This window comes from Macrobrachium nipponense, chromosome 41 (assembly GCF_015104395.2).
Source record: "Macrobrachium nipponense isolate FS-2020 chromosome 41, ASM1510439v2, whole genome shotgun sequence".
NCBI lineage: Eukaryota > Metazoa > Arthropoda > Malacostraca > Decapoda > Palaemonidae > Macrobrachium > Macrobrachium nipponense.
In genome coordinates this window covers 18,896,403-18,910,771 of record NC_061102.1, presented here as the reverse complement: position 1 = coordinate 18,910,771, position 14,369 = coordinate 18,896,403, and the positions used below count along the sequence as shown (strand labels likewise).

Genomic DNA, 14,369 nt, shown 5'->3' with positions numbered 1-14,369 from the left:
CCCAACGGAAAAAAAGTGATCTTGATTCACAGGGGCTATCACCCATAAGGTGCTCTGACAACCGCCCCCCGTGATTATATATATATATATATATATATATATATATATATATATATATATATATATATATATATAATATATTATATATATGATATATATATATATATATATATTATTAATTGTATATTATTATATTAATATATTAATAATATTTATATATATTCATTACAGAACAACCTTACAGTGACCTTTCACAAGAATTCTCCAACATTTACGAAATCAATCTCCCAATATTATACCCTGCTCTAGGCTGACCTCATTTCCAGGGTTACCCTTTTATCCGTTCCAATTCAATTATTGTGAGATATCTTCTGACGGAGGGTGGGATCTCTCGTTGAATGCCTTCTCCACGTCATGAGACACAAGACTCCAAGGTCGTCCTCGACGGGTCGATCCTCGGAAGGAGCCATAAGTCTACAAGTCTTGTCTGCGTCTTCTCTGAGGTCCCTGTAGACCTTCACCTCTCTGTCCAGATGATTGTGAGACAGATATCTCTCTGGAACGACCCCTCTTTAAGAGACTTTCTTCTTCTTCTTCTTCTTCCTCTTCTTCTTGGTTTGCTCTTCTCACGCCGCTGATTTTCACCTGCAAGATGTGACCTTCCTCCCACTTTCTACAGATAGACCTAACCTGGACATTTTATGTGACCTATTATATTATTACACATTGCTAACATGTTAAGCTCGACACAATAACTACCATACATGAAGATACAGAAATAGGGACTTTAGATTTACGAATGATACAAACAATGGCAGACTGTCAGTTCATAAATATACAAAACAAATGATTCATTTGTCTGAATATTTCAAATGTACACATACACGCACAACACACACGTACACGCGCTCACTGACATGTGGCTTTTGGCACATATCTTTACATACGTACACTGACATACACAAATTCAGTGAGAAAATGTAAATCAACAGATTTGTTTATTCAGTGACTGTATATAATGTATACCGAGCTTATTCCATCTCAAAACCTAATGTCCATTTTTCATCTATAGAGCTTTGGATCACTTGTCAGCTCTAAAGTCTACGGAAAACTATTGTCTAAAACTCTATTCCCAAACACGTCTTCTATATGTCTATGAATTTCCACCTAACATAATCTTCCACGGAGCAGCAAAACTGTTGCCTATTCGTAGTACGAAGTTCAACGCCTTCCTCATCTCCTAAAGAGGCTCCTTTGATGATACAGTAGGTAGCGAGAAGGTAAGACAAAAATCCCGCTTTGTCTCGAGCGCGTGACGGCTCTTACACGGTGAATAGGGAGATGTCCTCTACAATGATGGCCATGGTAAAACATTCATAAGCCTATATTTCTGTTCTATATTTCAACTTTAACGTACCTACAGCTTAGCTTAAATTCCTACGGGTTTAGCGCACTGTTTGCTAAGTAGAATCAAAGATTTCACACTCAAAGACCCCGCTTACATCAACTTCTACGTGGTTATACTGTATTCGGTGGCAAACAGGATGAATTCACACGTAACTCATACGATGATCACGAGTCAGAAAATCGATCGGGTAGATTTCAATTTCGACAAAATTTTCGTCACGGCGATTAATTAATAAAATATTATGCTTGCAATGCATTCTCGCATTCAATCTGAGTTAAATGTGTACATTTTTATCCAAGAGTCAAGATATGACGCATGAATTCATCCTTCTTTTGATTTGATAACTTGATCTTTCACAATGCTTGGCAACGTTGCTCCTGAACTAGATTTGTTGTATACCGATGCCTGGTAACGTCGTCGACGCTGCATCTTGGTGCAGCTGTCTTTGTAGATGGTTTCGCACTGGAAAATCAGTGCTTTCTTGCAATGATGTTGACGAACTCTGCGGAAAAGAATCGGGTATTAGTCGAAATCCTTCATTTCATATTAATAATCGTGAATTAGTCTGTGAATAATACAGTTAACGAACTCCAAGTTTGCGGCAAAGTCTTAGAAAATAAACTGCACAGTAACATACTATACGTGATATTAATATGAGGCAACTTACATAGTTAAATACTTCCGTCATGTTTGACGGGAAAGGTACACTATTCTTTAATAAAAAAAAACTTTAATTAGTTCAATTATACGTCTGCCACTGGAAAACTAAATAAGGCAAAGAGCTGAAACTTTCCATGGTTTAGAATGGTTTCAAAGGTAAAGCTATCATATTATTTTCGTGAATGATAATACAGATCAATATTATACAAAGTTAAAATTTGAAATGGCAGAAAATTACAATGGTTCCTTGCTGGTTGGCAGTATTATCGATGATACATGTATAAGGCATTCACAGATCTCTCTTGAGCACGACATCACACATGGCGTGGATCCTCTCTCCGCGAGGGAGAGGAGTCCTCTCAGAGGACTGTTCCTCATTATCACAGATTATATCACAAGTTCTGCATGAAAGTTTTGAAGCAGATTTTAACTCGACTCTCCTCAAAATTACCCCTTTCAATGACAGCACTTCTCCCTTGGAGGTTGGGCCTCAAGGCAACTTATAGAAAAAATAAAACTTCTGACCATCCAATATACTGAACTTCCTGCTTAGAATTTTCTCTATAGTCTGCTTTTCATTTTAGTCATTTGTCAGTACTTGCCGGTTGCAGATTATGAACGGATTAAATATCTCCAACCATTGCAATGGATAAATGCTCTCTCCAAGTAGGAGAGATACACGGCATTCTCCTTGTTATTTGTGTGTGTGTTTTTTTATGGGCCTACACAACACTAACGTCTTGGAGCTATCCATCATTGTCTTCTGCAAAAACGTGTATAAAAAATCGAAGTAGAAGATACATAGTGTACACACTTCACATAGTGGACACAATTCTATTTATTTATTTATCTATTTATTTGTAAATTTATTTTCTATTTTTTTAATAAGTGCTCTCTTCTTTCCGGATTCCCAATTACCTTCTGCTACTTCTTTCTAATAAACATCATGTTCTTTGGAAGCTTGAATTTCAAGTCAATGGCCCCCTGTGGGCTTGTTCTAAATGAACAAGGCTCATTCTTTTGAATAATAATAATAATATATTTCAGAAATGTATAGATGAGGTCTTTTGTATATATATTTCTACAATATATACTTACATCTACAACACTATAGATTTCTTCACCAATAATAATAATAATAAAATAATAATAATAATAATAATAATAATAATAATAATATTTTGGAAGGAGACCCTCTCGTAGACAGGTTTTGTTAAAAATGATTGCTGCTTCACCACTATTAATCTTGTAGAGAGTCTTCTCTATTTTTCTGATGACGGCTTTCTCGTCGTTGCTTAGACTGGCGAGCAACGCATCAAAGTGCTTATACAATTCTCTCTCTCTCTCTCCAACGCGACGTTTCGTCCTGATCCACAGGACATTATCCAGCGATGACAGCTGAGGGACTGAATTCCAGTGGCGAGTCCTTCTCCTTATATCGTGATGTTGCGGGCTCTCGAGTACGGTCTGGAGAACCTCTCCGGCAGGTTGAGTTTTCATTGGTTCCTGGGAAGGTGACTCATACGGCGGCCCTTCTCAAGTGGGGAATATCACTGGGAGCCTCTTGATTGGCTTCTACCTGAGTGACGTCACCCCTGGTATTATTCTCATAATGTGCTTCACGTCCCGTGTTATTTGTTTCATGCGCGTTGGTACTTTCGTTGGAGGGAGGGGCGTGGCCCTCCTCACACACGTCGGTATCAGGAACGCTTCTTGAGTGGTATTAAGGGGTGGCTTTTGCTCAAGGATAGGCAGTGCTTTCCCGATGATTTTGGCATTCCTGATGATGTCGTCTCTCGTGATGTCTTTCTGGTGTACTGCAAGGGCGTGCTGCCTAATGGTGCCCTCCTGGGCCTGGCAGGAGATGCTTTCAGACAGGTGCATCATTGTCATGCAAATGTAAATCCCAGGGCATCCTTGGGCGGGGCATACGTATCGGTAGACAATGTTGGACTGCTTTAGGGGGTCTCCTACGGGCGAGGAGGGGTTGTTCTTCATCAGGAGATCCTTCGTATGCCAGTTCTTATAGTAAATAATGAGGGACACTCTCTTCCCTTTCTCCATAGGGCGGACATGTTCCTCTATTATTTTCTTAATGGCTGCTTCGTCCTCCTTGTATTGGTGGTGCATGAAGGCTTTGTAGAAAAGTTTTATATCCTCCGGGGGTGGAATGTTCCTTCTCTCTTCCTCTGTCATGTACCACTTGTCAAGGGCGGCTCGTGTTTCTCGGTTTATGAGTTTATTCGAGTACCCATTATTAATCGGCATCTGGGATGCTCGGTCAAGTTCGAGGTGCGTGTCCTGCCACGTCGAACAGTGCGAGAGGGCCCTCCTGACGAAGGCCCTGACGGTGGTGTTCTTGAACCACGCAGGACACTCGCTATCTCAATTTAGACAAAGTCCAAGGTTCGTGGCTTTGGTGTAGACTGTTGTCGTTAGCTTCTGATTCGTCTTCATGACAAGGACGTCGAGGAATGGAAGCCAATCGTTGCTGCTGTACTCGACGGTGAAGTTGAGTGCGCTGTGATGCAGGAACTGCTGTTGAAGGGCTTCTACCTCATCCTCGGAGTCGGTTTGCACAAAGATGTCATCAATATAGCGTCTGTATGTGCAGGGACATCTATGTTGTGAGAAGACTCTTTCTTCCACTTCTCCCATGTAGAAGTTAGCGAAGAGGACTCCTAAGGGGGACACCATCACTACGCCGTCCTTTTGGTGGTACATCTGTCCTCGGTGGGTGGTGAAAGGGGCTCTCTTCATACAGATATCCAGCAGGGTTCTTAACGAGTCCTCTGGGATGTTCGGGGGTCTCATATCGGGATTCCTATATACCCGCTCCATGATGATCCCTATCGTCTCGTCGACTGGGATGTTGGTCAATAGGGGACTCAACGTCTAAGGACGGCCTGGTTCCCGCACCGGAGGGGTCGCGGATCTTCTCCAAAAATTCCACCGATGAGGTGAGGCAGTGCGTATGCTCCACCCAAGGATGCCCTGGGATTTACATCGGCATGACGACGATGCGCTTGTCTAAAAGGATCTCCTGCCACGCCAAGGAGGGCGCCATTAGGCAGCAGGCCCTTGCAGTACACCAGAAAGACATCACGAGAGACGACATAATCAGGAATGTCAAAATCATCGGGAGAGCCCCTGACCCACAACGTCTGCGCCTCCTAGAAGCGCTGCTTATCCTTGAGCAAAAGCCTCCCCTTAATACCACTCAAGAAGCATTCCTGATACTGACGTGTGTGAGGAGGACCACGCCCCTCCCCCATCTACGAAAGTACCAGCACGCATGAAACAAACAACACCTGACGTGAAGCACATTATGAGAATAATACCAGGGGTGATGTCACTCAGGTAGAAGCCAATCAAGAGGGTCCCTGTGATATTCCCCACCTGAGAAGGTCCGCAAGACTTGAAAACACTCGCCGTATGAGTCACATTCCCAGGAACCAATGAAAACTCGACCTGCCGGAGAGGTTCTCCAGACCATACTCAAAAGCCCACAACATCACGATATAAGGAGAAGGACTCGCCACAGGAATTCAGTCCCTAAGCAGTCAATGCTGGATAATGTCCCGTGGATCAGGACGAAACGTTGCGTTGGAGAGAGAGAGAGAGAGAGAGAGAGAGAGAGAGAGAGAGAGAGAGAGAGAGAGAGAATTGTATAAGCAATAATAAACCAAAATGACTCGACTGAATTTTACCATGCCCTTTGGTGCACTGCTCGCCAGTCTAAGCAACAACGAGAAAGCCGTCATCAGAAAAATAGAGAAGACTCTCTACAAGATTAATAGTGCAAAAACAGCAATCATTTTTAACAAAATAATAATAATAATAAAAATAATAATAATAATAATAATAATAATAATAATAATAATAATAATAATAATAATAATAAATGGAACCTCTGGCAACAGAGGAGCTTCGTCTGGTAGCCAGGTATTCAACCCAATTGAAGGGGAAGACGGTCAGGTACTTGGAGGTCGTCATCCAGCAACTGACCGCCACAATGACTGTAACCAATAGCCAGAGATTGGAGCTACAGAAACAAACCAAGGGAAGAAATGGACAAGAGAAGAAAATAAGGAAATATGGAGATGCTACATCAGAAGCAACCTGACGGAGAGAGGATATAGAAGAAGGTTGGTCAACATCTGGAATGAGAGGAATAACACCCCCCAAACAGAGCAGAGGCTGGCAGACCAAGTAAGGAACATAAAGAAAAAGAACTGGCTCTCCCCAACAGAAAGAGAAGAACTGGAAAGGGAAATGTCACACGACAACAAATTACACGAAGACGAACTGAGAGATGATACCACAGAAGACGACAGGGATGATGAGGTATCAAACAACGACACACGAAGAAACACCGACGAAGTAACAGAGAGGACGGAATGGGTAGAAAAGATTAGACAATGGATGGAGCCAGATACAGAGAGAACAAAGATTCCCTCCATGAAAGCCTACAACACCAAGAAATTAAGGGAGAAAACAAATGAGGTCAATGAAATAATGGGCATAATACACACCACCAGTATCACAGAAACAAATAACTTGGTAATATGCATGAGGAGCAAGATTAGTAGCAGAACTGATGGGGATTCGAACACCAACACCACCAGCACAACCAACCCAACAGAAACTAAAACAGCAACCTCCTTGGAAAAGGCGCCTGGAAAAGCAAATCATGGTGATGACATCTGACTTGAGTAAACTGAAAGAGATGGCAGGCTAAGAAGCACGAAAACAAAGGGAGGAACTCAACGAGAAATACAAAGTACAAGAGAGGGGACTAAACAACACAATAGAAGATGTAAAGCACATAAGATCCAACAGTACATGAACAGGAATAAGGGATACCAACAGAACAAACTATTTGGAACCAACCAGAAAAAAAAAGACTATACAGCCAACTAAGAGGGGAAGACAACCACCAAGAAATTCCTGAAGCCGAACCAAGTAAGAGACAGGGAAAACATATGGAGCAATCCGGTAACACACAACAAACATGCAAACATGGCTCCAGGAAGTCAAGGAAGAAGAAACACCAACTAAAGAAAATGCCAAACTGGAAAACCCCAGGTCCTGATGAAGTCCATGGATACTGGCTCAAAAAACTATCCAAGGCCCTACACCCACGAATAGCAGAACAACCTACCAGCATTGTATCTCAAATCACCATGCACCCAAATGGATGACCACAGGAAGAACATCCTTAGTACAAAAAAGACAAGATTAAGGGAAATATAGCCAGTAACTAAACAGGCCTATACCTGCTACCAATAATGTGGAAAGTTACTAACAGGTATCATCAGTGAAAGGCTATACAACTACCTAGAGGAGACAAAAACACCAGAAGGAAGTGTAGGGGCACAAAGATCAGCTCCTGATAGACAAAAATGGTAATGAAGAACAGTAGAAGGAAAACCAACCGAAAGCATGGCATGGATAGAAGGCCTTCGACATGATACCACACCACATGGCTAATAGAATGCCTGAAAATATATGGGGCAGAGGAAAACACCATCAGCTTCCTCAAAAAATACAATGCGCAACTGGAATACAATACTTACAAGCTGGAATAAGACTAGCAGAGGTTAATATCAGGAGAGGGATCTTCCAGGGCGACTCACTGTCCCCACTACTCTTCGTAGTAGCCATGATTCCCATGACAAAAGTACTACAGAAGATGGATGCCGGGTACCAACTCAAGAAAAGAGGCAACAGAATCAACCATCTGATGTTCATGGACGACATCAAGCTGTATGGTAAGAGCATCAAGGAAATAGATACCCTCAATCCATACTGTAAGGAATTGTATCTGGGGTCTGGGGACATCAGAATGGAGTTTGGATAGAAAAATGCGCCTTTAGTCAAAACATACAAAAAGGCCAAAGTAATGAAAGAACTGAGAAACTGAAGGGAATAAAGCTACCCAGAGTGGGAGCAACATCAAACACATATTATGAGACTGGATACAAATACCTGGGAATAATTGGAAGGACGGTGGAATATAAAACACCAAGAGGTGAAGGACACGATCAGGAAAGAATATATGCAGAGACTCAAGCCGATACTCAAGTCAAAACTCAACGCCGGAAATATGATATAAGTCATAAACACATGGCCAGTGCCAGTAATCAGATACAGCGCAGGAATAGTGAAATGGACGAAGGCAGAACTCCGCAGCATAGATCAGAAAACAGGAAACATATGACAATACACAAAGCACTACACCCAAGAGCAAATACGGACAGACTACACATAACACGAAAGGAAGGAGGGAGAGGACCTACTAAGTAATAGAGGACTGCCCGTCCAACATCGAGAACAGAGCACTGGGGCAATATCTGAAACCAGTGGAAGACGAGTGGCTAAAGAGTGGCATGGGAAGAAGGGACTAATAAAAGTAGACGAAGACCCAAAAAACAAAAATATACAGAGACAGGAGCACTGGGGCAATATCGAAAACCAGTGAAGACGAGTGGCTAAAGAGTGCATGGGAAGAAGGACTAATAAAAGTAGATGAAGACCCAGAAATATACAGACAGGAGAATGACAAATAGAACAGAGGACTGGCACAACAAACCAATGCATGGACAATACATGAGACAGACTAAAGAACTAGCCAGCGATGACACATGGCGATGGACATACATGATACAGACTTAAAAAGAACTAGCCAAGCGATGACACATGGCAACGGCTACAGAGGGGAGAGCTAAAGAAGGAAACTGAAGGAATGATAACAGCGGCACAAGATCAGGCCCTAAAACCAGATATGTTCAAAGGACGATAGACGGAAATAACATCTCTCCCATATGTAGGAAGTGCAATACGAAAAATGAAACCATAAACCACATAGCAAGCGAATGCCCGGCACTTGCACAGAACCAGTACAAAAAGAGGCATGATTCAGTGGCAAAAGCACACCACTGGAGCCTGTGCAAGAAACATCAGCTACCTTGCAGTAATAAGTGGTACGAGCACCAACCAGAGGGAGTGATAGAAAACGATCAGGCAAAGATCCTCTGGGACTATGGTATAAGAACAGATAGGGTGATACATGCAAACAGACCAGACGTGACGTTGATTGACAAAGTCAAAGAAGAAAAAAGTTCATCACTCATTGATGAGTCGCAATACCATGGGACACCAGAGTTGAAGAGAAAGAGAGGGAAAAAATGGATAAGTATCAAGATCTGAAAATAGAAATAAGAAGGATATGGGATATGCCAGTGGAAATTGTACCCATAATCATAGGAGCACTAGGCACGATCCCAAGATCCCTGAAAAGGAATCTAGAAAAACTAGAGGCTGAAGTAGCTCCAGGACTCATGCAGAAGAGTGTGATCCTAGAAACGGCACACATAGTAAGAAAAGTGATGGACTCCTAAGGAGGCAGGATGCAACCCGGAACCCCACACTATAAATACCACCCAGTCGAATTGGAGGACTGTGATAGAGCACAAAAAAAAAGAAAAAAAAAATAATATTCACCTATCTCTATTATACACAAGCGAAACAGTTACCTTCGTAATTAACTCTGCCATCACCGTTTGGAGTGGCTTCTTTAATCATGTCTTCGACCTCCTGTTCAGACAACTTCTCGCCCATGCTTGTCATGACGTGACGAAGTTCTGTGGAGGACAGGTAGCCGGATTTCTTCTTGTCGAAGACCCTGGAAGGAAAGGGAGTTCGCGTTTGGCGTTGATGGTCTTCCAAAGGGAATAAAATGAGACAATGCTTTCCTAAAGCTCTTCCCATTTGAGGGACGTTTGATGTCCCTTAGGTTTTAAGGGTGAAATATTTAGCTGTTAGGGTAAAAATGAGATGGCATAACGTGCAAATTAAGAGCTTTTAGTTCACTAAATGAATCCCAACATTTAGACCAGACTTTGGAATTTGATAATACTTTCAATAATCTTACTGTTATTATTTTATTACATACAAACTTGACTTTACTCGATGTCAAACAAACAGAATAAAGAAAAACAAAATGACCTCTTGTACTAAATTTTGAATAATGAAAAATGGTGAAATATTTAGTTGTTAGGGTAAAAATGAGATGGCATAGTATACAAATTAAAAGCTTTTAATTCACTAACTGAACCCCAACCAGACTTTGGAATTAGATAATGCTTTCAATAATCTTACTGCTATTAATATTTTATTACATACAAACTTGACTTTACTCGATGTCAAACAAACAGAATGAAGAAAAACAAAATAACCTATTGTACTAAATTTTGAATAATAGAAAAAATATCAGTAAACGCTACTGATTTCAAGACAACTCCACATTCAAGGTTCTCTCTCCCCATTTTCTAAGGACTTACTTGAAGGCTTCCTTCAACTCATCCTCATTGCCGATATCCTTCAACTTTTTGCTCATCATCTGAAGGAACTCGTTGAATTCAATCGTTCCATCAGCGCAGGTCTCGACGCCTCCGACCAGCTTCCTCAGCTCTGTTTCTGAAAGTGGAGGAAGAAGAAGATCATCATCTCAGTGAGAGGATTACTTATACATCCCTTTCGGAGGAGAGCCGTTCTAAGGGGCTGAAGGAAGAGACCAAGGTGATTTATGCTACTACTATTACTACTACTTCTACTAAGACGATTTCGAAAATCCAATTCACTTCCGGAACTGGATTTATCCTGGGGCTACCCCTATACCTCTCACGGCCTGTCTACCCACCTCCTTATCTCTGAAGGAACTCATTCAAACTCTACTTTGAATTTCTCCTTCTCCTTGGAGTTCATTCTTTTCTTAAGTTTTATAGCTTTGAATACATGCACCAACCTATCGCATTAATTCTAAAACATCCAGTAAAAGATATACTGCTAATTAGACTAAACTTTTAATTGGGCATTCCAGTTCTACGCCTTCCCTACAAAAACGTGGAGTAGTCTCAAAATGAAAAACCTGCTTTCCAATAAGAACTTTACATTTAGAATATATATGAAAAAAAATGTTTAACTCCACGAGCACTGAAGTAAAGTCATGATCTAACAGTAACTACTATCATGCTCAATAGCTTTGCTATAATCAACAGATAGGGTAAACTTTGGACTCTATGAAAGTTATTTTTATATCATACTAACGAAACAATACCCAGAAGAGGGTAACGTTTTGATAAGCGTTCAGTAGCTGTCAATTCATTAAAGGTTAATTGAATCGAATAGTATAGTATTTAGGCCAAAAGGCCAAGCACTGGGACCGATGAAGTCATTCAGTGCTGAAACGGAAATTAAAGAGTAAGAGTTCTGAAAGGTGTAACAGGAGGAAAACCTCGTAGTTGCACTATAAATCAATTGTTAGGAGAGGGTGGAAAGTAAGATGGAAGAAAGAGAATATGAAAGGAGGTACAGTATAAGAAATGAAAGGGGTGGCAGCTAGGGGCCGAAAGCACGTTGCTGCAGAGAACATTAAGTAATGCCTACAGTGCACCACATGAGGGTGCACTGACGGCTTTAACCCCCTACGGAACATTAAAGGTTAAGAAAAGTAAAGAAGAAGAAGAAGAAGAAGAAGAAGAAAAGGTCTTTAACGACCTGCATTGTAACACCATCAACGGAACAATCCCACCTGCCATAAAATGAAAAGCATAAAAGGGTCTTGATTCTGACGTGGACCCACGAAGTCCATTCAACCACTAATTTTTTTATCCCCCCCTTTTTTTTTTTACCTGATGGTCGCTGACCGAGCGACCTCATGACCACGCCCAGCTCAGCTGTGGTGATCATTCCGTCCTCGTCTTTGTCGAAGAGCATGAAGGCCTCCTTGAACTCAGCCACAAGGTCGTCTGTGAGGCCGTATTCCACCTGGCAGGGAGGGTTCAAGAAAGGGTCTTAGCGAAATCTCTGATTTCATTCAGTCTTCGTCGGAGTGCTGTCAGAGCAGGGTCGGAATCTAGTACGTCTAGTTAAGTTTGTGACTTTATTTTTTTTCATTATAAAGTTGGTCTACACTGCAGAATTACTTTGATTAAAATTAATGTTATATATACGACTATAAGAAAAAAAGTTCATGACTGACTTTTTTTTTTGCTTTTCATCATAAAGTTGCTCTACAAAGCAGAATTACTTTAATTAAAATTAATGTTATTTGGTATACGACTACAAAAAAATAAAGAAAAGATCATGACTGACTTATTATTATTTTTTTTTTTGCTTTTCATCATAAAGTTGGTTTACAACGCAGAATTACTTTAATTAAAATTAATGTTATATATACGACTACAAGAAAAAAAACTTATAACTGACTTTTTTTTCATCATAAAGTTGGTCTACAATGCAGAACTACTTTAATTAAAATTATTGTTATATATACGACTACAAGAAAAAAATCAGTCTCTACGACGTCTTAGTAGTAGTTTCTGAAAGCTGTGATCGCAGGGTGAATAGAAGGTAAATCTGATAGAAGGGAAATGTTAATTGATTGCTCAGTCAGTAATTAAGGTTATGTTAAGCAACGTTCGCACTATTTTGCATATCATATTTGCTGCATTTTCTTTATCTATTCTTAGAACGATATTTGTGCTTTAAACATGGTTACTAAAGTAGCTAACACGTCTGAGATTCGATGTTCTAGAATTTGTTTGTGGTATTATGAAGGGAAAAGCTGTGAATACCTACCATATGATTAAGAGAAACGTCGTTCTCCAAAATACGACAACTGTACATTATATCATTCGAAGAAGAAACATTAAAAGAATCTGCTGAATTATTTAGAATTAAGAAAGTTATTAATGGTAACCGATAAAAATATCATAGGTCGGTCGTAAAGTATTAGTCCAAACTGGCTGAGAGGTGGCACTATCTAAATTCCTGTTTAACGTGATTTTGAGTTTTCCGAAATTCAAATTTTAGCTTTTATGAGTATTTATGACTACTTTTGTAGAAAACTTTTCATAATACGACATGATGCAGTTGTTACAAATATCTTGCTTCTCACTATTATCTCATGCCATCCACTTTAGATTTTATTTTCAAAATTTCAGATTTGGAAAATGCCGAGGTTCAGTTAAATTCTATTTCTTAAGATTTGGGAACAGACTTGATGTTGGTACAAATATGAGCCGTAACACTTCAAAAACCGTTTGTTTGGTTCTTGAAATTTCAGTTGTTATCTGATCCTGGAATCAAATCTTCGAACACGAGAATAAAAAAAATATAAACATTATTCATGGGGTTTGAATGTCTTCGGTTCAACTCGATTCGAGGATAAATAATTTACAAGAATTGTCTGACTTTAAATGAATTAATATTACTGGTTAAAGGCTGCAAATGATGTGCGAATAGGCAAACGCAATGATCTTAATTTTCCTGTCTGACAAATAAACCACATTTTAAAAGAGGCAAAAGGAAAAATATATCACGTTTTTACCTTAGGATGGTCACGCCCTTATCCTCAAGAGCCACTTAAGAGGGCAGTGGGTTTGAAATGAAAAAATGTGTGGAGCATGCACTAAGAGAATGTCAAAGTCTACCGAGGACTCACTTCAAGGAAAAAACTTTTTCCAGTTAGTCTGCCAAATACCCACATACCCTCTCCTGGCGTCTGGGAGTGTCATTGTCTTGCATGTAACAATGACGCTCTCACAAGTGTCATTACAAAATATTTTGGGGGATAAGACAAATGGAGCGGAGAGGGTTGGCTTATTGACTCTTTATTTTTCATGTCTGCTTTGAATAATAATGACACCTTGATACTGATGCTTCTGTCATAAAATGGAACTTCAGACTGCTTCAAATATATCAAAATATAAAAAGTAAATAGCCAATCCCACCTCCACGTGGCTTCACAGTACTGTGGTCTCTTTAAGATGAGGTGAGCAATAATAGAATATCATCCATTATCTATTACGAAGAGGAACGAGAAATTTCTCTGTCAAAAAAAGTCATACTTAGATTCTAAATACAAACCTTAAGAGATACTTCAAGGCATACACCAATAATTACTATATCTACGTCACTATTTCACTGAGAAAGACCTTTTTTTCCACAAAATGCTCTTCCTAGGAGATGCTAGATGCTCTATTGAGGCTAGTGATCAAAACAGGTCTTCTAGAAAATGTCGTTCTAGTCTTTGGAACACCAAACGTGACTAGGAACTTTTCAAAAAAAAGTCTGGAGAGAGAAAATCAAAATGAAGAGAAAAAAAATCTAGCTTTTAGGGGGGAATTCATCAAATGCTGCAGAGTCCCTTCGGGGTTGACGTGGAAGCGAAAGTTGAGTGAGTCTTGCCAGAAGTGAGAAAACTATCATAGCTTGGCTCCCTAGTTTTTTGTAT

At 40.2% G+C, this 14,369-nt stretch overlaps 1 protein-coding gene across 3 annotated transcripts in view; it reads right to left on the bottom strand.

The window, feature by feature from the left end:
• Positions 1 to 228: 228 nt before the first annotated feature.
• The window catches only part of LOC135212556 (neo-calmodulin-like), a 673,130-nt gene continuing 658,989 nt past the window's right edge, over positions 229 to 14,369 (bottom strand). For all 3 annotated transcript variants that reach the window (XM_064246096.1, XM_064246094.1, XM_064246095.1), the window contains 4 exons: positions 11,764 to 11,899; positions 10,414 to 10,549; positions 9,607 to 9,755; positions 229 to 1,910 (listed from right to left, as the gene is read on the bottom strand). In XM_064246096.1, coding sequence (XP_064102166.1) covers positions 1,879 to 1,910; positions 9,607 to 9,755; positions 10,414 to 10,549; positions 11,764 to 11,899 — 453 coding nt within the window. In that variant the 3' untranslated portion in view covers positions 229 to 1,878. The remainder of the gene's footprint in view (positions 1,911 to 9,606; positions 9,756 to 10,413; positions 10,550 to 11,763; positions 11,900 to 14,369) is intronic.